The sequence below is a fragment of the Lissotriton vulgaris genome, chromosome 5 (assembly GCF_964263255.1).
Source record: "Lissotriton vulgaris chromosome 5, aLisVul1.2, whole genome shotgun sequence".
In the NCBI taxonomy this organism is placed as follows: Eukaryota; Metazoa; Chordata; class Amphibia; order Caudata; family Salamandridae; genus Lissotriton; species Lissotriton vulgaris.
Window position 1 is genome coordinate 1,934,274,073 of NC_141693.1, and position 26,846 is coordinate 1,934,300,918.

Sequence of the window (26,846 nt, forward strand, 5' to 3'; positions counted from 1 at the left end):
GGCCTGTTTCCAGGCCATAGGGACTCTGGCCGTGGCAAAGGATAGGTTGAGTATATGGCCTAATGGCTGCTGAAAAAACGCCAGTGACTCCATGAATTGCGCCGGCCTCATGGGGTCTGACGGAGATTCCGACTTGACCTTCCTACAGAGTTTAGCAAGTTCTTCACAGGAGATGTCTGGTATAATTGTCAAAGTAGAGACCCCATCTCTAACACTGACAGGACTCGGAACTGAGGAGTGTTGTGAAAATGTTTTGTAGATTTTTTATACTTTATTCACAAAAAAAATTGGCGCTGAAGCGGCTGAAAGCCTTACATCCGTCATTCCAGACCAACTCCTTGCTTGTGCAGACGGACAATACGACCACAATGTATTACCTCAACAAGCAAGGGGGCTCGAGATTGTGCACACTGTCCCAGGAAGCGCAGGCAATTTGGCACTGGCTGCTAGCCAGAGGACTGACGATAACGGCTACCCATCTACCAGGTGTGCAGAATTATCAGGCGGACGCACTCAGCAGGCTGGTCCAGGAAAACCACAAGTGGGTCCTAAACGACGAGGTGCTAGGAAACATCTTCGAAAGATGGTGCACTCTAGAAATAAATCTGTTCGCCACCACCGAAAACAGAAAATGTCGAGACTTCGCCTCCAGGTTTTACCAACCGGGGACTCTGGGGAATGCGCTATGGATCAGCTGGTCGAACAGCTTTCTGTACGCTTTTCCACCCATTCCCCTGATTCCGGCAGTACACATCAAGCTGTTTCAATCGAGAGCACCAATGATCCTCATTGCTCTGGAGTGGCCTCGACAGTGGTGGTTCACGGACCTGCTCCACCGGTCTATCCAACCCCATCTGAGGCTTCTATGTCGGCCGGACCTTCTCACGAAGTTCGGGGGCAGATGGTGCACCCCAACCTCTCATCGTTGAGTTTGGCGGCATAGCTCCTGAGATAGTACAATATGGACACTTGAACTTGCCTGACAACTGCATGGAAATACTCAAGGAGGCTAAGAGACCTTCCACAAGGACTTCCTATGCCTATAAGTGGAAAAGGTTCTGCATCTGGTGCACGTCCAAGAACGCTGATCCTACCTCCTGCAAGGAAGATGTCATCCTTCCATACCTCTTGCATTTAGCTCAATCTGGCCTTAATTTCCATTCTATTAAGGTTCACCTCGCAGCATTAACTGCATATAGGAAATGCCCTTCACAAACATCCTTATTCCAGATTCCTGTAATTAAAGATTTTTTGGAGGGATTGACGAAAGTATTTCCCCCTGTTCGGCGTCTGTCGCCTTCATGGGAACTGAATGTGGTACTATCACGGTTGATGAAGGAGCCTTTTGTACCTATACATAAGGCTTCTCTACAGCATTTAGCCTGGAAGGCGGCCTTCCTTGTGGCTATAACATCGGCCCGCAGGGTGAGTGAGATTCAGGCTCTGTGTTGTCAAGAGCCCATTACAGTGTTTCATGCTTCCAAAGTTGTCATGAGGACTCACCCTAAGTTCCTTCCGAAAGTAATTTCTGATTTCCATGTTAATCAGACAATAACTTTACCTACATTTTTCCAACATCCTTCCTCTCCGGCGGAGAGGTCTCTTTATTCCCTGGATGTAAGAAGGGTGTTTAAATTCTACTTGGATAAGACCAAGGACATTTGTAGGTCAGACCAGTTGTTTGTCAATTATGGTTCGGTCAGGACTGGTCTTGCCACCTCTAAACAGTCCATCTCTAGGTGGATTGTGTCCTGTATCCAGCTATGTTACCAAAAGGCTAACAAGACCTTAGGGGGTAAGCCTAAGGCTCATTCCACCAGGGGCAAAGCGGCTACAACAGCTTTGCTACGTAATGTTCCCATTGCAGATATCTGTAGGGCTGCCACTTGGAAGTCGGTCCATACCTTTGCCAAACACTACTGCCTGGACTCTGATGCCAGGGCAGACGCTCAGGTCGGGCAGGCTTCATTGAGAAATCTGTTTGCCCAGTAGTGGTTTTGTCTGTTTCCTCCACCGCTGGTTTGGTTTGTTGGGATGGGCTCGCCATTCTATTCACAAGATTATGACTATACACAGAGATCCCCTACTACAGAAGGAGTAGTTTCTTACCTGTAACTCCAGTTCTGTAGTAGGGGTATCTCTGTTATAGTCATAAGCGCCCGCCCTCCTCCCCGGTGGATGAAACGATAATGTACTGAATGCTACAGGCCTGGCTTTATACACCTTCAACAAAAACTGAAAGTAAAAGTCCTTTGGCTGTGAATCCTGGGATACCGAGGGTCTCTGGAGAGTTCCTTAAAGGCACGGTATACCTTTTCCAGACACATAATGGCAGCCTATGGGTCTTGTCTGTCCAACCCTTCCTCTCTATCATGGCAAAGGATTTTTGTGAAGGGGAGTTTCTCTAGGTGTGAAAATTTACAAAGTGTGTAAAATTTAAAATTATTTGGCTATCTTTTTCACTTCAAGATGAAGTGCTGGCTAATGTAGCCTTGTAGTTTTTGGCTGCATTATTTGTCTTTGATTTTCTGTTAAGTGTCTATGCAGGACTGCAGAAGAAGACAACTTAAGAGACTATTTCGAATGCTCCGGGGTCCACGCACATGGGCGGGACTATTCACAAGATTATGACTATAACAGAGATACTCCTACTACAGAACTGGAGTTACAGGTAAGAAACTACTCCATAACCCTTTTGAGTCCTTCTGTGAATGCTTTGATTACTGGTATTTCAAAGACAGACATAGATTGCCTGTTTTGCATGTAAGCAGCTAGTACTGCTAAGTGTAATTTGATAGACGTGTAGGTAAGCCCTGCTTGCTATAGGTGGAAGAGGTAGCCTATAATGTCTTGTACTATAGGTGCTAAAGACTTAATCTGCCTATTTGTACAGTAATCTACAAACCTTTTCCACTTTTCACCTTACCATGCTTTAGTTGTAGGCCTGCAAGCTTGTTTATGGATGTTCATATATTCTTGTGGTAATTTTAAATACCCAAACTCTATGGGCCTGATTCACAGAGGTAAACTTAGACCAAAGATCTAAGTTTAGACTTGAAGTCTAAGTTTAGACTACATTCTAACTTTACTACTAGTAAAGTTAGACTTTTGGTCCAAGTTGAGAACAGAAGTCTAACTTAGTCTAAGTTAGACTTCAGGTCTAAACTTATACCAAAAGTCTAACTTTACTACTAGTAAAGTTAGACTCTTGGTCCAAGTTTAGAACAGAAGTCTAACTTAGTCTAAGTTAGACTTCAGGTCTAAACTTATACCAAAATTCTAACTTTACTACTAGTAAAGTTAGACTTTAGGGCTAAGTTAGACTTCAGGTCTAAACTCAGACCAAAAGTCTAAATTTACAACAAGTAAAGTTAGACTTTTGGTCTAAGTTAGACTTCTGTTCAAAACTTAGACCAAAAGTCTTACATTACTACTTTTCGTCTGCGTTTACCTTTGTGAATAGGGCCCTAAGTCTTCAGGAGCCAAAGTGCTAGATTTGGCTCCTTGGGATTAGGATGCATTAGTCTTTCTTGATTCTGAGTTAATAGATGTGGCCAAAGAGGTCGTTTCTCGTGTGGCACTAAAGATAGTTGCAGTAGGGTTGTGAACCATGCTTTCTGTGCCCATGTTGGGGCTATTAGTATTAGACATTTGTGTTAACTTCTGAACCACATATGCAATCAGTGGGAGAAGAGGGAATTCATCCATAGGGCATTGCCCTTGGATTGAGGTTGGGGGAACCTGGAGTCGAAGCTATAGCATTTTGCGTTGAGGTGAGTGATAAATAAGTCTATGTATGGTGTTCCCCATCTTTTGAAGTAAGAGTGGAGTAGTGGTAAGTTGATCTGCCACTCATGTACCCATTGATGTGTCCTGCTGAGCATATCTGCAAACTCATTATCCATCACAGGTAGATATTCTGCTAGGAGGTGGATTTTATGATTGATTGCCCAGTGCCAGAGGGATAGTTGTGATGAGTGGTCCACCCTATTTTTGAATATGCTTTGCAGTCATATTGTCTGTGTGGATTAGTACTACGTTCTAGTGTAGGTGATTGTGCTTTGAGAGCTAACTGAATTGCTAAAAGCTCTAGATGGTTAATGTGAAGATGTATTTGAGCTACTGTCCTTAGACCGCAAACTGTGAGATCTTGCATATATGCTCCCAATCCCTGAAGGGATTCATCTGTGGTAATGGTGATTTGAGGAATTGGGACTTTGAAGGGCCGGCCTTGCAACAAGTTGTTGCTGTTCCACCACTGCAGAGAACGATGAGTCGCTGGCCCTACCAACACTAGATCTTGTAGATGCCCCTCCAATTGAAACCATTGAGATTGCAGAGTGAATTGAAGGGGACTATGGCTACGCAGGAAGACATCATGCCTAACAACTGTATCACTAGCTTTACTGTAAGTTGAGCTTGTGGTTGAAAAAGAGGTAATGTTTCTGAGACCTTTTGCACTCTTTCTGTATTGGGATATGCTTTAGCCGTAACCGAATTTAGATTTGCACCTAGGAAAGGCTGAATTTGCCAAAGGTGCAGGTGAGACTTTTGTATGTTGACAGTAAACCCCAGTTTGTGCAGCAGGTTGATAACTTGCTGAGTTTCTTGAAGACTCTTTGTTTAACTTGAGATTTTGATGAGCTAATCGTCTAGATAGGGGAAAATATGTATTCCTTCCCTTCTGAGATGAGCCGCTACCACTGCCAGGTACTTGGTGAAAATCCTTGAAGCTATAGTAATCCCATTGGGTAGCACTTTGAACTAATAGTGCCGGCGTTGAATTGGAAACAGAGATAATGACGGTGTGCTGGATGAATAGGGATATGGAAGTATGCATCCTTGAGGTCTAATGTTGTCAGAAAATCTCCTTGCTAAAGATGTGGTATGACCTCTTGCAGTGTGACCATGTGACATTGTTCTGATGAGATGTAACTGTTGAGTGGCCTGAGACCTAGGGAGGCCTTAAGATTGTGTCCTTTTGGGAATGAGAAAATAAAGGGATTATACTCTGTGTACCTGAGGATACAATTTCTATTGCCTCTTTTTGAAGGAGAGATAGAACCACACGAGGTAAAAGGGTAAGATGTTCTTGTGACAAACTGTGTTCTTGGTGAAATTGTGGGTGGGGATTGTTTGAGTTCCAGACTATACTCATCTTTGTTATGGATAGTACCCATTGGTCCGTGGTGATATCCTGCCGGTGTGATTGAAAAGTGTCAACTTTCCCACCACCTGTGTTATATGTGGTTGGGGGAGATGTAGGTGGTCACTGATTTGAAGGGGTGGGAGTTTTGGTAGTGGTTGCACGGTCTCTACCTCTATTTCTAGAATGTGTTTTATTGAAAGATCACCTCGTAAATGTATTCTGATAGTGCCGGAGTCAGTGGAGGAACCCCTCTGGCTGCACCCCTGTATTGAAATGAGCCCCTATTGCGTTAGCAGTTTCAGTGTCTTATTATAACTTTACTAGCATTTCATACACTTGAGGGCCAAATAGAATTTGTCCATTAGATGGTAAATTGAGCATATGTTGTTGTACATCCGGTTTGAAGCTGGATACTCTGACCTATGAGCGGCGTCTAATAAGGACACTGGTGTTAACCTCGTGGGTGCATATGTCTGTGGAGTCTAATGCACGTTGTATAGTGGCTTTACATATAGCTCTGCCTTCCTCCACCAATTGTACACCACATTGTTGCTATTGATCAGGGAAGTGTTGCAGTAATTCTTGCATGTCACCCAATTCGGCACGATTATATCTGGAGAGTAGCCCCTCATAATTTGCAAAACGCATGTGGTTGGCTGCTTGCAAGGCGCTTACCAGTAGCATCATATTTCCTACTTTCCTTATCTGTAGGAGGCACATTCCCTGTGCCTTTTGAATTTGTTCTTTTCCTGGGTGTGTGTACTACCAATGAATCTGGTGTGACCTGGCCCTTAATGTAGTCAGGGTCCAATGGGCATTCTTTGTATTTCTTTTAATTTCTAGGGGTGATTTCCCTGGATTTAACTGGCTGCTTAAATATGTTGTGTGTGGAAGACAGAATTCCCTTAAGCATAGGGAGCAATTGAGCTGTTTTTTGTGACCTATTAAGTGTCTCAACCAGAAAATCATCTTCTTGTGGGATAAGGTGTAGCGTTACCTTGTGGTATGCAGCAGCCCTATTGATAAGGTCACGGTACGATGTAACATCTGGTAGAGATGGTTTGGATGGGTAGATGTTAGGATCTGTATCATCCAGTGGTTCACTATCATAAATATACCATGGATCAGGAGCAGTATTGGGATCTCCAGTGGATCTGTGAAATAGGGATATTGTATTCCTCTGGTTGATCCTCACCGGGGGGGGGGGGACTGATCTGGTGAGATACGTGGTTGCTCAGAAGGCAAGTGTTTTGGAGAGGGTGTCTGCACTGACCTTGCTGGTGGGGCAGGTAGAGTAGGTAAAGTTGGAATAGGAGGTGAAGCATTAAGAGGAGGAGGAGAAGCAGGATGAGGAGTAGAAGAAGGGAAACAAATAGGGCTTGTGCCTCCGTCTTTCTTCTTTTTTTCTTGATATGTTGCTTCAGACCCAGCAATGTCCTCCTGTAAAGTGTTCTTTCCCTTAGTGCCTAGTTTTCCAGTGTCTGGGTGCACAATAAGAGTCTTTTGTCCCTTGTCTAACTTGTCTTGCAAGCGCTAAGGAATGGCCTTCACTTATTCTTGTAGTGGCTCTGTGCCGCCTTTGGTGCTTTTCTGCTTGGAAGACATTGAAGAGTCTTACCAGAATCCCTGTCTGTAGCATGTCAATCACACCTGTATTACTCTTTGACACTTCTGACAGGACTGGGTTGACCCAATCTACTTCAATAGTGTAACACATAGTGTGAAGGAGCTCAAACAAGCTTTGGTTTTGTAACAACAGCCCAATCTCTGGTTTTCAACATGTATCTTCATTTTAACTGTACTATTTAACATACCTATTATTAAAATAATTCTCTTTTTTTCTAACATTAAGCACTGAAAGTACATTAAAGTGATTACATCTTATCTATTTGTTACATTGTTTCTGTGTGGCTTTGCTTCTCCGCCTCCAGCAGTGAGACTTGACTGCTCGTCCTTGCTACACAGGGAGAGTTAAGCGCCTAAAGAGCCTTGTCAATCAATCAATCAATAAGTGTTTTATAGAGCGCACTACTCACCTATTAGGGTCTCAAGGCGATGGGGGGGGGGGGGGGGGTTGCAGTTCAGTTGGGGTCATCTGTAGAGCCACGTCTTGAGGTCTTTCATGAACTGGAGCAGTATGGTTTTTAGAGTTTAAAATGTTATGTTTTTCTGGGATGGGGATTTCCCGCTCTTGCCACAACTGTTCATGCTCCATATTACTGAGGGACTGGGTGGCTACAGATATAGGCACCACCTGTTATTTCTCAGCCTCACGTTGGCTAAACACAACATCACCAGGGCATGGAAGGATGAGTGTCCGCCATCAGTAGCAATATGGAAGAAGAGTCTTGATTTTTGTATGGGTCTGGAGATGCCCGTCTTCAGGGCGAGGGGGTGCCCCCAGAAACATTATAAAATATGGAGGAGGTGGGGATAATACAGAAGGTTGCGGTGGAACCTATTTCTCATGCATCTGCTGTCGAGGAATTGCCAGGATGATTGTATCATGTTGCGACTTGGATGTTGATCATATTTATTCTCAAAATGGATGGCTCGGACATATGTTCCCAAGACCCATTGCTATTCTCTGTAATCTTAGTATGGCACTATTGTTTGTGTTTAAGAGTTATATTCAATTATGTTTACTGCATGAACAATGCTATAATAACAGTGAAAATGTTGAGCTCATTAATGCTGTTGATTACTGTTTACTATTGGTGCCCCCTGGGACATGAAACCTGTACCGGCTGTCAACAATAAAATGATGTAGTGAAAAAAAAAGCTTTTAGTGTTTTTACTGAACATTTCACCTCTTTATACCGCTACTTTAACCACTCTTTTTTTCCCAGTGAATTTCTAGTTTTTAAAAAAAAATAAAGTAATATTGTATTAATATAGGTAAAGCCAACCCCCTGCAGCACATATTCTTGCAGCCAGGCCCTGCGTAAAGGTTCCCGCAGGCAGTAACCCGGGGCAGCCAACTCCTCGCAGCGCAAGGACATTGACTTTGCACAGTGGGGAGTTAGCCACAAGGCTTGGCCTGCTGCCAGGCCTTGTGGCCAGCCCCCCAGCAGGCTACCAACCCCACGCTGTGCACAGCCTTTGAAGTGTGCTGCGTAGGGTTGGCCTTCTAGCCCTGGGGACTACATCCCCCTGGGCCAAAACATATATTAAGGGGAGGGGTATGTGCAGACCCTTTCCTGAGCCTTAATTGTCCCAGGGGACCCCATCCAACAGGGCCAAATTCCAATAAAAAGAGGAGGGGGCTTTGTGGCCCCCTCTACCAGCCTTAAAAGGCCCCCTCCACCAGGGTCAAATAAAATTGAACAGAGGAAGAGGTGTGCAGCCCCTTCACCAAGCCTTCTTGGGCCCTGGTGACCCTATAGTTGGGTCCAAATTCTAAGGGGATGGACGGCACCAAAGTCATTAGCAAACCAAAAAGTGCTCTGTTTATGGAAAAGAAGACTTAACTATAACTGTATAACTAACCAGCAGTGATATATATATATATATATATATATATATATATATATATATATATATATATATATATATATACTAGCTGTACCCGGCCACGTGTTGCTGTGGCTCTGTCTGGTTAAATGGAAGAGAAAGAAAAGAGTAAGCGCACATTTCTAATATGTTTAATTTCACAATGCGTGTGGTAAACAATATGTTTTTGGGACTATTGTCTGTATGTGTCCCTTGTAGTCGTTGCGCAGCAAGCAAATCGCTAGGGTCTGTTCGGCCTTTCGATTAAAAACATGCACGTATTGTACACGTGCATATTCGAATCCAACGTTGTGTATATATAAACACGCGCTAATGTTGCAAAGTGAACCGACTCCTACCCCCTCCCTCCACCCACTTCCCGGTCTGCCATCATTGCACCAACTGTCCATCCTAATCTATGTAGACTATTGTCTCTATGCGTCCTTTCTTAATGTTGCAAAGTGAACCAACTCCTCCCCCCTCCCTCCACCCACTTCCTGGTCTGCCATCCTGACACCAACTGTCCATCCTAATATATGTAGACTATTGTCTCTATGCGTCCATTGTAGTTGTTGCGCAGCAACCGAATCAGTAGGGTCTGTTCGGCCTTTCGATGAAAAACATGCGCGTATTGGACACACGCGTATTCAAATCCAATGTTGTGTATATATAAATACGCGCTTAATGGAATCCAACGTGTTGTCAAAATTTCAAAGCAATCGGTGAAGACCTTTCGGAGATTTAAGATTTGAACAAACGAACATTGACATTTTTATGTGTCTGTTCGGGCTTTTGATTAAAAACACGCGCAAATTCTACTCATGCGTATTCAAATCCTACATTGTGTATATAAAAACACGTGCGTATTCGAATCCAAAGTTGTGTCCAAATTTCAAAGCAATCGGTGATTTACGATTTTGAACAAAAGAACATTTACATTTTCATTTATATAGATATAAATGTAAGTACCAAACTCAAACTAAAGGTTAAAGTGACATAGCTAGATGTTGGAATGAGAAGTAAGAATGCTAAAAAACGAAAATCCACTGAAATACACCATTCTGCAAATCTGCCCGTTTCCGAACACAAAAAGGCTTGATACATCTGGCCCAAAATGACAGAACTAAAACAACTAAACCAACCTAAAACAAAATGGAATCTAGATGTTCCAATCTAGAAAATTAAAATGAAGCAGGTGAATGGTGGGAAAGTAATCAAAGGAAGCAATGGCACTTAAAATAAAGTGAAAGATGTTTACCCTAAAACAAGTGAAATAAACCAGTGGAAATCGGTCAGGCCCACTATACTATGAAGAACAAAGGAAGTGGGCCAAATTAACAATAAAAAAAATTAAATGGCAGAAGTACTATCAAATATGACCAATCTTTAAACCAGTCTTTTTGACTTATCTCCTTTTCGCCCCTCCATTCTTGACCCCAATCTCACCTTCCCCTTTCACAACTACAATATACACCCTCTACTGCACTGTGATCTGCTGCTCGGTAACATGGTTCTCACTAAATGAATCCTTACACAAGAATAACACAAAGATGGCAGGCATTTAAATTGTTTCACTTACCATCATTTGTCTGCACCTTGATTTGATGTGCCTGGTCGTCGATATTGAAGCAGTGAGCTGCCGTCAGAATAAAATGAGGGCTTAGCACGGAACCCTGGCATTTTTCTACACCTCCACCTCGCTGTTGAGAAAGAGAGAAGGTATGAGTTACAAAGGCACCAACAGTACTGATTCCCACTGTCCACTTTTTGACCACCTGCACACCTTGTGTTTGGCCTGTCTTTGCAGTATATTTGTATAATGTTATGTTATGTTAAAATCATTTTTACCGCGCACGGTCACCAAACGGTTTCATGGCGCTCAATCCAGATTACCCCTACGTCCTGGATAGTTCACATTCTCAAAGCGTAGACTGCATCTTTGTGAGACCTGCACCTAGCTTTTCCATCCAATGTAAGCCATTTAATACAGTTTTGAAATACATGAACTTATTTCATTTGTATTTTTATCCTTTTCTCCATGTTACTGACATCCACATTAGGTCTATTCAGTGATGAGAAATAAGATTAATAGCCCTGCGATGTCACTTTCTGTGATGTCACGTTTTGTGATGTAACAAGCAAATTAGAGGGGCCTCACATCTTCCCTTTCGCCAGGGGCCCCAGAAGTTGTAGGACCGGCCTGGATACATCATACTGACTAGGCATTACAGGTTCATGATAAAGGTTATGTTATCAATCAGGGATATATATATCGTATATAAAACAGGTAGGATATTGATGAATTTCCAGCGAGATCTCACAACACCTTTAAAATAACGTAGTATAATGAAACACATTTATTTTAAAATCAATAATAAAAATCATTTCATAGTGTCTTACACTAAAAACACTCTTGGAGAGTCAGCATTAGTAATTAACTGCTGCCCCTTTAAGGCCACCAGCTCTTCAGCACCCGCAATTCTGTTTATCGTCCAAGTTTTATTTTCTACTCAAACAGAGAGGATTCCTCAACACCAAGACATTTTTCAAGTTCATGTATAAAATGATCACCTTTTCTGTCCTTGTCATAAGTTGTTTCACCAGAAGACTGATTTGCATATAACAAAGGTCGAAACTGGGGTGGCATGGTGAGCAAAAGAATGATGGATTTAACCCAGATCTCTTGACTGGGGGTGGATGTTCTGATTTGTTCTGCATTCCGTCCATCAATTGTGCGTCTTTTGCTTTCTCACCCTAAGTGCGCCAGGTATGCCCAGACGTGGGTCCTGGGCTCACAGTGCCACTGGAATCAAGCTATCCTGGCTGAAGAGGAGTGAAACCCCGAAACCGGTCTAGGATGCTTGTTTCCGGTCCAGGGAGGACCTGGCTTGGCAATTTGGGCTGGACTGTTCCCACAAGGAACAGGGTCAAGACTGATTTGCATATGGCTGGGTCCAAACTGGGGTGTTGTGGTGAGCAAAAAAATGATGGATTTAACCAAGATCCTTGTGACTGGGGGTGAATGTTTGCATTGTCCAGCATTCCGTCCATCAATTGTTTCTTTTGCAAACGCCAGTTCACATAGCCACGCATGGAATGCGTCCATAGACTCCCCTTCCCTCTGGCATGCTTGGCACAGCTTAAATCTTTCATAATACGGGTTCAATTGGGGATCGAAATGTGCATTCAGGGCCCTGACTGCTGCATCGTAGTCAATTGGTGCCCCAGTGTTGGGTATGTGCTTATAGATCTCCTCCCCCCGTGAAGTGTAATAACAGAGACCTCTTTACTGCGCTGTCCGTCTCCCGCGTCGCCGTAAAATAGTTTTCCAGACCGGCTTATCCAGATTGTCCATCTGGGAGACGCTGTGGCCGTGTCTATAAACCCGCTCAAAGGGGGCAGCGCATTGATCTGGGAGTGCTGTGACGTAGGATGAACAGCTTGTCGCCCCGTTTGTTCGGCAGGTGGTAGGTGGTGTGGCGCATTCTGCGCAGCCTCGACCGTCATGGTTGTACATGCACCGTGTGCCTGCCGCTGTATCTACATCACTGTAGCACTTTGGAGGCTGTGCTCTAGGGTGAAGTGTCGCTGTGGTAGCTGAGCTCTGCTCTGGTGTGCACTTCCTCACTCCTTGGTGGTCCTTTAGGGGTCAGGCAGGAGTGAGACTTTTGGTTCTTGTGTCAGGTGGGGGTTAGAGGTGCTGCCTGGGTGATCTGCTGAACCACTGGCAGGGAAAGTAGTGCCCCTATAGCTGACTGCCATACAGGTGAGGTGGGGCTACTGGCTGCAAGGAGTGTCAGCAGCAAGAGAAGGCCTTCCTCGTGCCCTCTGGCGGTCGAGGCACTGCACTGGCAGTGATGAATAAGCTCAGCATGGGGACGACTTAACACACGTGCGCATCAGCCCGTGCAGCAGCAGGCTTCACCCGGGCCTTCTCTGTATGCACTCGGCCGTTATGTGCGGGCGGCATGTGTGTGAGTCAGGCAAGCCAGACGGGGCAGGCAGCGCTCGGTACCTCGCGGGACCGTCTTGATGCAGGTCCGGGCAGGTAGACTTGATGTCTCCTGGCACCATATCCGACACAGCAATAGTGCCTCGTTCACCCTTGAGGCTCGATGCGACTGCTTCTGCAGGGGGCCAGAGGAATGCAGCGTGTGTCTCTCGCACCTGCAGCGACAACGTCGTTCTTTGCTCGGTGAGGCCGACAGGCAGGGGCTCTCAGCGGTACGTGAACGATGGACGCCCACCCTTGTCGCCAGTGTAGTGCTGCTCACTGAGGCGTGCAGTGGCCTATGCATAGGCAAACACAGGCCACTGGTTCATTGATGTGTGCCGGAAGTCCCGAGCTACCTCTGCCCGTTTATTTATGCTCTTGGGCCACGCCAGGCCAGAGAGTGCTACATAGTGTGCAGGCCCTTCCGGGCCAGAGGTCTTGTGTTGATATCCTCTCAACATCTAGACCGTTACAGTTATATAATCGAACCAGTGTTTGGTCTGGCATGCCTCAAGATGTATAGTTCTCCATGGCCGACAGTGGAATTGTCATTTCCTGACTTGTGTATAAAGTTCTTGCTTGTCTTGCTCTTGTGATAACAGAGCTTGCTTGTCTTGCTCTTGTGATAACTGGAGGCTCTATGTTTAATGTTTAGTGGAATAAGCTGGTGGGAAGGGAGTGAGATGGACATGGTATATGGTGATAAAGGGGAATGAACTTATGTTATTGTGTGGGAGCCAAGATATTAAATATGTGCCGATCACGTCGCGATTCCAACTTGCAACTTGAGGTCCAGCCATTGATTTTTATGCTATTGCTATTCTTCGTTTGGCTAATATCATGGCTAAGTCTATCAACCTGTTCCCAACCTTACGTTTAGGTGGCCGGGGGAAGAGTCCACTAGGCACACCGGCACTGTGAGGTCCAATTCCCATCCCAGGGCGTCTTTAATCTTGGCTAGGATTGCTTCCCTAAAAGGGCGTATGCACTTAGATTCCCATGTCATATGTATGAAATCTCCATCAATTTGAGAACATCTTGGGCACTTCTGTATTTCCCTCATATGTGACGTTGAGGCAGTGAGGTGTGATATAAGTTATATGTATGAAATTGAAAAGAGGTTTTTCTCCCTGAGCACTTATCAAAGTAAGAAAAATTATTTGTTAATAGTAATACACTTGAAGTAAACAGTTATAGCAAAATAAACACAACAAGTAAGAGATATCAATATAAATCCTAAGTCTCAAAACAGGTTTCACTTCACAAATCCGTTTTCTATGTTGTCCGGGATTCAAATTCTTCCACTCAAGTTTTTGTCCAAAACGATTTTTCCTTTTATTTCCATCAGATATCAGAAAATCCAAAATTAAAGTCTGTTATATCCACAAAACTGCCGTTATATCCATTAAAGCAGCCGTTATATACATTAAAGCAGCCAACACGTGTTTCGTCAAGCACTAATCCGAGCTAAATGACTTCATCAGGGCTGCAACCCAAAGAAAGCAACATATACATCATTATGACATGAACCAAGTCTTATTAAAGTCATTAAAAACACAGTAATTAAGTAGTTAATTTGATAGATCCAGAACAACACCAAAGTGTAATCAGAGAAGTACCGAAAGATTTTTTTGTTTATGTATGACATTGAATTGTATGTATTTCAAGCGTGTATTGCGGGAGACCTTGGGGGACTACAAGATTTCACTCCATTCTACATCTGTGAGTTCTCCACCCACAATCTTCTCCCACCTGCCCCGCATCTCGCGTGAGGGGTTGAGGGACACTGTGATCAGGGTAGCATAGAACCACTTCACTTGGTGTTCCTTAGAGCCCTGGGAAATCAACAAATGCAACACATTTCTCAGGCTCCTGCCTCCTCCCTCCCCATAGTTGCCCGAAGGTGTGAGCCAAGGCTTCATACCACAGAAACTGCCCCGGGGGAAGCCCGCAACTGTCCACCAATTCCTCGAATGGGATCAGTGTTTATACCAGGTAGCAATCCCCAACGTTCTCCAACCCTGCCTCCGTCCAGGGCGCCAACTGCTCGGCAGTGAATATTCTCTTAGTGTCTCCATGGGGCAGTCCCATTAGGGGCAGCATTGGGATGTATCTCTGGGTTCTCTGCATCTTGGTCAGGCATCTTTCCAGGTCTGCAAGGCTGTGCATTGCAATAACGAGCAGTGTGGGGCAGACATTGCTGGTCTAATAATTTTGCCAGCAATGGGCTAAGACAGATATCAGGTTCCGTCAGACAGATGTCTTCCTTGTTCACACTCTCTAACCATTGTGCCAGCCATTGCAGTTGGGCAGCCAAAATATAGAGCTCGAAGTTCGGTACCCCAACCCGCCTGCTGTCATAAGACATTATAATGTCTTCAATGAGACCCTCCGTCACCCGTCTCCCCACACCAGGTCTCGCAGTAGGGAGTTCAATGAGCGGAACCCTATTGGGGGCATTAGGACTGGGAGATCAATAAAGAAATATAATAGTCAGGGTAGCATAACCATTTTAGATAGGGAAATCCAAGTCATAATAGGCAACTGCAGGAAGGGCCAGAAGAGAACACAGGATCTAGATCTAAGAGATCGTAAAGCCCTGTTCAGATTTCCTTCCCTCAGATCTTCCATGGAATGGAAGATATGGATACCCAGGTATTTGCATGAGAGGGGGTCCAGTGAATGTCTGCTGTAAAGGCATCAAGCCTGGGTATAGGACCCACCACAGGGAATAGGTACGTCTTGGTTTTGCTAATCTGGAGGCTCGATAACTGTCCAAAACTCTCCAGGAGCTGCATAGCCGAGGCAGTGCCCCTCACTGCCTCTTCCAGGTCAATCAACAAGTTGTCTGTTGAAAGGGAAATGGTATGAACCCACTCACCCATCCTGAGACCTATCCCTTCACCACCCAATCAAACCCTCTCAGGAAGTGGTTCAATTGCTGGAGCAAAGAGTAGGAGCAAGAGAGGGCACCCTTTCAAGTTCCCCGGGAAATCTTGTATTGGTTGGGTATCGTTTTGCCCGTCCTGACCCTCGCTGTGGGGATGCATAGAGGAGCCGTACGCACCTCACCCAGCTACTCCCAAGGCCCATACGCAGCATTATTTCAAACAGGTACTCCCAGCTAACCATGTCAAAGGCCTTTTCCAGGTCGATTGACAGCACTGCAGTCTGCTATTTGGATGTCGCTTCCGTGTGGTAAAGGACAGATTAGAGTCTGTAGAGATTATAAGAGGTGTTACAGGAGGGGATACAACTGTTTTGGTCAGGGTGGATAAGGGATTTCATGTGAGGGAGTAGCCTGCACTCCAGAACCTTACTAAGGATTTTGAAATCTAAATTGAGCATAAAACTTTATAAATAAATAAATTGAGGGGTCTAAAATCCACCACCCTGGCACCTATCTCCTTAGATTTAGGGAGGGGAATCACTAGCGCATTCTGGGTAGATTCAGGAAACTCGCAGAGCTCGTGATTCAGCATATAAGGTCTCTAGTTGCAGTGCTAGACTGGCAGCATATCTTTTGTAGAATTCCGCCGGGAGGCCGTCGGGCCCCAGCCGTTTACCAGGCACCATAGCCGCATTGACTTCCTGTGGGTCACTGGGCCCCCAATTCTTCCTGCGTCTGTTGATCTACAGTCCGAAGTTCCTGGGGATCTAGAAAGTCTCTAATGAGTGATGGATGAACTGCTGCAGGCACAGCATACTACCTCCAGTAGTATTCTTGAAATGAAGCATTAATTGCGTCAGGGTTATAAACTAAGTCACCTGTCTCCACCCGCAGTTGTGTGATCAGTAACCCACAGGTCTCTGGTTTAATTAACCATGCCAGAAGCCAACTAGCCTTCCCCTCTCCCTTTGTACCCCTTGTCTCAGGGAGGTGTGGCAAGATCAGAGATGTAATCGAAAACAGGAAAACTGCACATGGCGCACTGGCCCTGATCTGGTCGGACCAGTTCTGGTCCCTGGCAATTCGTCGAGGCCTCCCGCCCCCAAGGAGCCCACAAAGTTCAGAGGCCAGCCCCATCATGAAATAATCTTGTCTGCCGTCTTCGGGGTCACCACTTGCAGTGATACACTATTGCTGCGAGAAGAGTCTGATTCAATCCCCTCAGTCTCCCTCGAGGAGCGAGTCCCGGCCTCTGAAGAGGTTTTCCTGTTTTGCATAATTGCCGCCACTGCCTGTAGCGCCTCCGCTCTCTCCCTTTCGGTTTGTGAAGAGGCCGGCTTCTTTGGGGCACCCTGCCGTGGGCACCTCCTGAATCTTTTCCTGGGTTCTTGGACTTGTGGCAATGCCATACTTTCTTGTGCTGCCTGGGGAGCCCCAGTTCTGTATGCTTTTACCCACTCCCACGCTGCCTTTGGATCATCACAGAAGTGTGCTTTCCCATCGAGGAGTATACACAATCAGGCAGTAAATATCAGTACCTTTTTTGAACCTCCAGCACGTATCAGGGAAAATGGAGACTCTAATATTGTCCACAGTGTATGGACCCTCGGTCCGATCTTTTTGTAAGAGGGTGTCTCTATCCTTGAATGGAGGAGCTTGGCCACTACTGGGCGTGGAAGTTGGCCAGGGACCAGCGGCCTAGCTGTCACTCGGTACGCTCTCTCAAGGGTATAAAATGTCGGCAGGCCCTCAGATGCAACCACAGTTCGGAGCCACTGTTCCAAGAAGGTCACCATGTCGCTACCCTCCACCCCTTCCAACCGGCCAAGGACCCTAATGTTGTTCCTCCTGTCTCGTCCTTCTGCATCCTCAGCTCTCCGCTCCAGCATGTGGACTCTATCTGTAAGGTCTCCTACTTGCGAAGTCAGGGTCTTCTGCGCAAGCTTGAGTTCTGCAATGTTGGATTCTGTCAGTCTCACCCTCTCTCCAGCTTCTTGTGCTCCCAGAAAAACTTTTTTCTGTTCCGGAAGGACATGTGATTTTTCGTGATTGATTGAAAGACCTAAGTTCCTGAAGACTGACAGGCAAGTTTGAGTGTGTTGTCTTGCTGCGAGAAAGGTTGGAGCCTTTATCAGGGAGTCGCCTAAGTAGGGGTAAATTTGTATGCCTTGCAGGCGTAGATAAGCTGCCACCAGGGATATGATCTTTGTAAATACTCGTCGACCAGAACGAAGGCCGAAAGGTAAGACCTTGAATTGAAAGTGCTTTGAGCCTACTTTGAAGCAATGGTATTTTCTGTGTCTCTGGTGTATTGGCACATGAAAATATGCGTCTTGGAGGTCGATTGTAGAGAGGAACTCGCTGGGATTTAGGAACTGTAAGATTTATGACAGAGTCAGCATGTAAAAGGTGTGAGACTTGATGTACTTGTTGAGTGCTCTTGGGTCCAATATCGGGCGCCACTCTCCTGATTTCTTTCTGATAAGAAAAAAATCGGGAATAAAAACCTGTCTCCTGTTGTGATTGGGGAACCACTTCGACAGCTCCTTTTTGGATCATAACAGTAATTTGTGCAAACAGTTCATTCAAATGTCCCAGAGGGGGATCTTTCAGAGGGCGGTTGGGAGGAAACTTGACAAATTCTAGTGAGTGGCCCTTTGAAACTACGTCCAAGACCCAACGGTCTGACGTTATTTTTGACCAGTTGAAGGAGTATTGAGAGATTCGACCTCTAATCTTCGAGGAAGGATGAGACTTGAGTTTTGAAAAGTCAGAGATACAAAAACATAAAATGGAAGGTGCACACAATTAGAGTCCAAAGGAAGAATAGTATATTGTATATCTTCTTCTTTATTTAGCAGTTTTTGTCAAATATAGGCACAGCCAACGCGTTTCGTTCCATTTGCCTTGTGGAACTTCGTCAGGGCGAATTGATTCAATTTGAAGTTGTCAACCTATTCGGACCCACCATGTGGATCAGACAGCAAATGGCACTAGTTCCTCAAAGGCATGTAACCTTCGTTTATTCAGAGGTGGTATTCACATTGGATTCGAATAGGTCAGCCCAGTAGGTATCCCAATATTAAATCCAGCAGTTTTCAGAGTACTCAGGGACTTGATATAATGATTGTTCGAGGTTGGACGAGCGTTCGTCAGGGAGTCTAATGGTCCCCAAGGAAAATTTCTTTTTTCTCTTTCTGATATCCAACTCCAGTACGGGCATAGAATGAAGCTGTAGAGGACACCGGTCCGTAGTGTAACGCGGTGTTCGTGGTAATGAGCACCTGTAGTCGGGTGCTTCGTTTTCATAATAAGGCTCGTAGCGGCGTCCCGGTCAGACTTGAGTTTTAAAAAGTCATTGCTTTTTAGAGGAATTGCCTCCCTGTATGTCGATTTTCTCCTGTACTGTCTAGAATCAGTTTGTCTTGGCTGATTCTGATTCGAGTAACGCTGTCTGTTGTCGTTATAGTAGCGGTATTGAGAGGAAGAGTCCCGAAAGGAGGATGAGGAGCCTCGACCGCGCGCTCCACGAAATGGCCTTTTCCGATACTGGAGAGATCCTAAGGCACGGGCATTGTTCGTATCCTTCTTGATGAACTCCAAGGCGTCATCCACATGTTTGCCGAAGAGGGATTCCCCATCAAAAGGCATGTCAAATACTCTGGCCTTAACCTCAGGTCAAAAGGCTGTGGCCTTCAGCCAGCCCTGCCTCCTCAAGACTGCAGCTCCTGACAGCTGTCTGAATCCTATAGAGGAAATGGCAATAGCGCAGTCTATAATTTCAGATGAAATTCTTTCGCCCTCCTGAAGGATCTTCAGGGCTTACGCCTTGAATGATTCAGGAATAAGGTCAAGAAATGCAGACATCTCTGACCACATCTGTCGGTCATACCGTCCCAGGATGACCAAGAAATTTGCCGCCCTTACTGTAGTCGCAGACATGGTGGAAAACCTTTTCCCGCTGGTATCCAGGCGTGGCAGGTGAGTTGTCAGGTGACCTATATTTTTTGTCGAGGCGTGGCAATACAGCCGGAACTGAATTGGGGCGCTGCATAAGTTTCAGACCTTCTTGCCAAATAAAGTCTATAATTGGTATGGCGTGTACTTGTTTCAAAGGTTGATTCTTGAAATCGTAGAGGAAGCAATCCTCTTACCTGGTGACCAAAGGCAAGTGAAAACGTTTTGCCGCCCTTTCCATTAAGAGGTGGAACCCTCCTATATCCACTGGAGGAGATGCAGGAGGGGAATCCGGAGTATGAGCTTGATAATTGTCCCAATCTGTGAGAACAGCGTCATCATCCTGGTCCATATTATGATCATCCTCATCAGTGTCCTGAGGAACTGGAGACTGAACCGGTGCAACCGGAACTGATACTGGTGTCGATGTTGGCGGTGGAGAGGTCTGTGTAGAGGATGGAAAGCGACGATTATAGTCTTCCAGCATATATTGCAGGTTTGATATTAATGAAATTGGCAACTGAGCCATAGGAACTCCTTGATCGCCATCATTGTCATCATCATTATCTGCAATGGAGACATGAGACTCAAGATCATCATCATCATCATAGTCCTGGCATTTTATATGTAGTTCCGACAGGCTATGTGCAGCCCGAAAGTTGTCATCTGAATCAGATCCGTCGGAGGCATCCTCATCTGCGGTCGCAAACAGTTGAGCAGGCAGCCTTGCGGAAGGCTGCAAAGGGCTCAAAACCAGTGGCACTGGTCGTCGTTTTTGGGAAGAGACAGCGGTTGTAGCTGTTGCCACTGTGAAGGTGGTTGCAGTCGCCAACGAAAAATGCACCGTCGACGGTCCCGTCAACGTGCTCGTCGTCATTGTCGTCGACGAGGTCTTTGTCGACGACGATGGAACTGGCGTTGAAGAAGAGTATGCTGGCGTCGACGAGGTCTTCGACGTCGACGGAGCCACCGTCGACAGCAAGGATACCGCCAACGAGACTGCCAGCGATGAGGTACTTGCTGACTATGAGATCTTCATCGACGAAGATGTTAGCGTCGACGACGAAGTACGCGTCGACAATGTCTTCGTCGACGAGTGTTGTTTTTGAGGAGCCGTCGACAACATGGTCTTTTTTGAAGTGATCTTTATCGTCAACGAGATATGTCCAACCTCCAGAACTGTCCGTGACGAGGCAGAAGATGTAATTTTCGTCGACATAGAGCAGGTGGTTGTCGATGTGGAGATGGCGTCGACGGTTTTAGTCGTCGTTGACGAGCCCGTCGAAGGGCTGGCACCTTTTTTAGAGGAAAAGAGCACAGCAGGAGTCTGCGACTCCAGATAACTAGGTCCCGTAGTCTTGGTTGCCGGCAGACTCCGTAGGGAAACTGGATTTTGATCCACAGACAGCTACTTCTATTTGAAAAAAGGAGAAGGAATTTCAGTCTCACACCCACGTTTAAGAGAGGTCTTCGAATAATGGGAAGACACACTCTCCACGTCAGACACAGGGTTGTCTGAAGTCTTCAACTTCTGTAGCCACAGAAGGAGACGGGCCTCTCTATCCTTTAAAGTCTTTGTTGAAAAAGTCCTGCACAACTTGCAATTCCTCACCTCATGATCCGGATATAAGCAATAGATGCATTTCTTATGAGGGTCCTCAGAAAAAAGGTGAAGTTTTCCATAGGCAGCACACGGCCGGAACAAAGACTTTTTTGAAGAAGACATATTGTAGAAGATTTTGAAGATTAGAAGAAGAACAAACTGAGCAGAACCAGGAAGACTCCCTTCACACGACGTGCGGTAGAAAATCTGAGGGCCTGAGCTTCTGAGCAGAAGGTTCTAGAGGGTGCTACAGCCTGATTGGCTGGAATATGGACCAAATAATGACAACGATATGTTAGTAAAGTGACACTCCCTTAATGCTTTCAATGAGTCAATGCTGTTCTATGGTACTTTGAAGTTTTATGAAAAATCTTATATCTTTATATATATTTTTTAATGTATATATTTTTATTTATATATTTACATATGTATATGTACTTTATGTATATATGTTTCTTACTACTATTTTATGTACTGTGGGACTCCCACTTCGACAACGGGGAATTATTCAAGCATGTGAATCTATGAAAGACACCCTAATACTGGAGAAGTCACTCGATGGTCCTGTTAGTTCTCCTGAAGAGATCACCATTCCATTAAAGATCCATACATAACCTTTGTACCCAGCATGAGATGGGTTCTCATCTCCTATAACCCATTGTCTGAGCTGGTTGAGTCTCTGCTAATGGTAAACAAATGCTGAGGATAGAGCTAAACCCCATCACCAAGGGGTGACAGGTGTAATTATAAGGTGGAGTCCGAAATACATGTTCTGTTTCTCTGTCCAGGCTATCAGTTGATGCGCAAGCGCTAGTTAATACAACTCTTCAAGAACTTAAGCTTTGCGTGCTGTACAGAGGCCTACAGGGTTTTAAAGTATGACACTCATCCACCAATAGTCTTTGCTGTATCTCGATTTTTAAATAGCATGTGGCACATTCGAAGAGCTATTCTAAAGCAGAACCATGGGGCTGTAGAAATGCACTGAATTTAGATAGGTTTGTTAATTATATGCATGCTCTGGGTTTAGTGCTGTAGTCTCACATTTTTAGCTGTGTATTAATCCTTGAGTGCTGCTTTCCCTAGTCGGCTACTTCTATCATTTATCTTTTTAATTGGCTGATGATTGTATCATGAGCTTTTTTTTTTACTATTTGTGAGATTTTTAACTTGTGTATGTCCACTGGATGACTTGCTTAATATATGAATTTTAGAAATGTATAATCTTTAACTTCGAAATGTATTATACTTGTTTACTGTGAACTGTACTTTGATGGCCCTAGTGGCCAAAATAAAGTCATTTGGATTGGATTGGAAAACCTCAAAAGTGCATATTATATTATGAGAACCTGTTGCTGTGTCCAGACTGTGATGTACCATTATCAGCCCAGGTCCAACTGGGTACTGGGTATACCCCATTGTTATGTAACAACCAGACTGGTGGCAGGTAGGGGCAAAAGGTCTTTGAAAATTCCTTGAAGGTGTCTGGGACCCTGTCCATAAAACACTTGGAGGCAGATAAGAGAAGGAGAGCACTCTGCAAAGTGATATGCTCAACAATCCCTGCTGTGTAACCCTCTTCAGGGTAAATGCAAAGACAACAGTTGATGGACAGAATGCAGAACAATGTCATAACAATGTCATACATTCACCCCAGTACACAGATCTGGGCCTAAATCCATCGTTATTTTGCACTCCACACCACCCCAGTTCAGACATGGCCATATGCAAATCAGCCTTGACCCTGTGCCTCATGGGAACAGTCCAGCCCGAACTTCCAAGCCATGTCTTTCGTGGACCAGAATCAAGCATCCTAGGACCTGTTTCTGGCTATCAGCCTCTTCAGCCAGGATAGCTTGACTCCAGTGGTGTGGAGAGCATGGGACTCACGTCTGAGCATACCCATCCCACTCGGGGTGACAAATGCAAAAACAACAGTTGATGGACAGAATGCAGAACAATGTCATACATTCACCTCATTGCGGAGATCTGGGCCTAAATCCATCGTTTTTGTTGCCCCCCACACCACCCCAGTTCAGACATGGCCATATGCAAATCAACCTTGACCCTGTACCTCATGGGAACAGTGCAGCCCGAACTGCCAAGCCATGTCTTTCCTGGACCGGAATCAAGCATCCTAGGACCGGTGGTGTGGAGAGCATGGGACTCACGTGTGAGCATACCCATCCCACTCGGGTGATGAGGGCTGAAAACCCAAAACCGGTCCTAGGATGCTTGTTTCCAGTCCAGGGAGGACCTGGCTTGGCAGTTCGGGCTGGACTGTTCCCATGGGGCACAGTGTCGATTTGCATATGGCTGGGTTCAAACTAGAATGGCATGGTGAGCAAATAAACGATGGATTTAGGCCCAGGTCTTTGTACTGGTGTGAATGAATGACATTGTTCTGCATTCTGTCCATCAATTGTTGTTTTTGCATTTGTCACCCCCATCAGGGTTACACAGAAGGGATTCTTGAGTCCAAATTATATTAAACCCCGCTGTGCTGGAGAAAAGTTTGAGACCTGAAGATGAAGGGAAAGCACCAAATTAATAAAGCGAAGAAGACATGTCTTTAAAGTACACTATGTCATGACCCAGTAAGAGTCCAACTACACTCTTAGACCCCACCTTCTTTTTCTGTCACTCATCACTGTATCTTTGCCTTTGAGCCTGTACTGTGCTCTGCTGCTTGTTCTTCCATTGTCTGTTCTTCAAACACCCAAGCTGTAATTCTCTCGCCTCAAAGGACTGTGCCACTATATACCAAAACATACAACAGGTATTGTGGGTGATGCAATGGAGGGTCAGAACTAGTTTTAAAGTTTCAGGGCTATCACTGAGTCACTTGAACATTTGGGCTTTATTGATCAAGAGAATACAACAAATCATGGATATCTGAAAGTGTTACAGGGGAAAGTGTTACAGGGTCAACACGTCAACAAGCAGTTATCAGACTTTATCAATAACAATAATCTGCTTCTCTACTCACAATCAGGCTTTAGAAAAGGTCACTCCACTGAGTCCACCCTACTTGGGGTTACTGAGGTCATTCGACAAGAACTGGACAAGGGAGGCACGGCGGCACTCATCCTTCTGGATTTGAGTGCCGCATTCGACACCATATGCCTTACCACCCTCATCAAGTGCCTAGAAGACATTGGTATTAGAGGGAAAGCATTAAAATGGTTGGAGCAATTTTTCCTGCACCGCACTTATCATGTCTTCTCCAAAGGCAACCGGTCTGAAGTACATACGTCCCCCTATGGAGTACCCCAGGGCTCTATATTGAGCCCCCTCCTTTTCAATGTGCATGTCACGCCCCTAGCTAACATAGCAGAAGAGATGGATCTTACCATCTATTCATATGCTGACGACACACAACTTGTGTTCTCCCTCACATCTTCAGAAAAATCTGACATCTCTCCCCTTCTAACAGGACTATTCAAAATGGCCAATTGGCTCCACTTTAAAAAACTAAAATTGAATGGGGGAAAAAACTGAGCTGTTCATTTTTGGCAATCAAAAGAATCTCTGGGGCCCAACGCACTGGCCCGCGGAAATGGGCGCCACCCCTACCGCTGTTCAATCCGCATGTAATCTAGGGAATATAATTGATGACAAACTGTCCATGCAGACACATACAGCCAAAACGGCCTCCACATGTTTTCTCATCCTTAAATGGCTAAGAAAAATATTGTGGCAATTGCCAGAGGGGGCCCAGAGGACTGTTATACAGGCATTGATTACGTCTAGATTAGACTACGGTAATGTACTATTTTTAGGAGCTACGAAGAGAACCCTGAACCAACTACAAGTAGTACAAAATTCCACGGCCAGAATGCTCCTCAATCTCCCAGGTAGTACGAGGATGACAGACCATCTTAGAAATCTACACTGGCTGAGAGTGTCCAGCAGAACAAAATTCAAGGCACTGTGCTATATGCACAGAATTAGCTTAGGAACAGCCCCGGAGTACCTATGTAAAATGGTCCAGAAATACCTACCTGCGCGTAACCTGCGCTCAATGAATCAAGCAAAATTCATTGTGCCCAAGATAAAAAGGGCTCGACTAGGAGGTCGCTCTTTCTCCTTTTTGGCGTCGACACTATGGAATTCACTACCCCTCCAATTACGGCTAGAACCATGTTATTTACACTTTCGCAAGGGAGTGAAATCATGGCTGTTCAATCAATAACTGCCCCCTGTTTCCTTTCAGTAACATTGATCCAGGGCGCCCGGAAACCCTCAGGGTAGCTGTTGTGCCATATATAAATGCAATAAATAAATAAAATAAATAAGGGTTGATGCCATGGCACATGTTCATCCAAGCGTGACTAGCCATGGAAATACCAAAACCAAAGAATCATTATTACTGGTGAGTGAGTTTTTACCTAGGCTGGCTATGTCTTTTAGGCATATGCTTTATTATATGCCTTTGAATGGTGGCCATGCAAGTGTCCCCCAACTCCCTATCCACCAGCTATACACTTAAAAATCCAAATTCTTTTAAGAGATATATTCCTGAACCAGACTGAAATGTACTTAAGTGTTTGCCTTACTTTATTTATCCCGCAAGTCTGTCCAAGATGCCCTAGTAATCTACATCTCTGGATCTTCTGGTACACATATGAGATATTGTTCAGTCACTGTAAGCAGAATCAAAGACCACATGTCGAGTCTTGCAAGAAGTGTGCATGGACGTCTAGCCAAAACGGGTTACATTAGACTTTCTTGCCTAGACTTTATCAGGGATTAGTATAATAAAATGACGGTGAGTCTAAGATGTAGCACTTTGGTAAACACGCTCTCAAAGTACTCTCAACACATATTTTGTGAGGCATTCTTACCTAGACTTTGTCGGGGCTTTCTGGGATCTTCAACCTTGATGCATCAAAATAGTATTGACCATCATTATTCCATATTTAAAGATTATAAGAGTCTTACGTGATTGATAATTACAGACATTAGTAATGAAGATAAATAACTTTTACAAGTCTACCATCGATGCCAAAATACATTTTAGGGTAGTGTGCATATTATAAAGTCCCCAACATTTGTCTGTTTTAATATGCATTGCAGCAGCGGGCATAAAGAATACAGCATATAGATCTGCAGACTCACAGTAATAGAGATGGAGACAAGCCATGGGTTCTTTTCCTCCGCTTTTGCCTCATTATACTGCTTTGCCATCCCACACATGTTCATGGCAGCATCCTCATCTGTGTAAGGGCGAAAAAAATTAAAATTTTATTAAATGGAGGTAAGATAGATGCAATATTCAAAGATGCTGAACAAGTGTTGCACTGCATACCCAACAGGATATGATTAGCATGTCTCTCTTTATAGTCCACCAGTTCACTCTCAAAACATCTTCTGAACTTTTTACCAACACAGTATGAACTTAATGTATGGTATTTAAGAGTATATTGGGTCCTCAAAGGTTTCTCACTGGCTCAGCATCTTTTTTTCCACCAATGCAGTTCCTGCCACTGAAGCCATTCCTGATTGCCTGACAGGAGCCACTTAGTGAAATCAGTGTCAATCCAGTGACTATGGTGGACCAGTATGGGTTTCTTTTATTGCTAAAGATAAACTCTCAAAGCAGGGGTATTTCTTTGGAAAATGAAAGATTAAGCCCCATGATGAGCATGGTTTTTTTCTACCAGTGCCTGGGCGACGTTATTTAAACTTTTAATATTTTCCTCTTCAGGACCATTAAGGTGAGTGTGGTGTGTGAGGTGAACCTGGACTTGGGAAAACA

The 26,846-nt window shown here is 44.8% G+C and overlaps 1 protein-coding gene across 1 annotated transcript in view; it reads right to left on the reverse strand.

The window, feature by feature from the left end:
* Positions 1 to 26,846, reverse strand: part of LOC147717789 (complement factor B-like) — a 321,681-nt gene that overhangs the window by 106,074 nt on the left and 188,761 nt on the right. Inside the window, exons 11-12 of the mRNA XM_086924574.1 lie at positions 26,207 to 26,304; positions 10,221 to 10,341 (exon numbers count right to left, since the gene is read on the reverse strand). Of these exons, the coding sequence (XP_086780700.1) occupies positions 10,221 to 10,341; positions 26,207 to 26,304 (219 nt within the window). The remainder of the gene's footprint in view (positions 1 to 10,220; positions 10,342 to 26,206; positions 26,305 to 26,846) is intronic.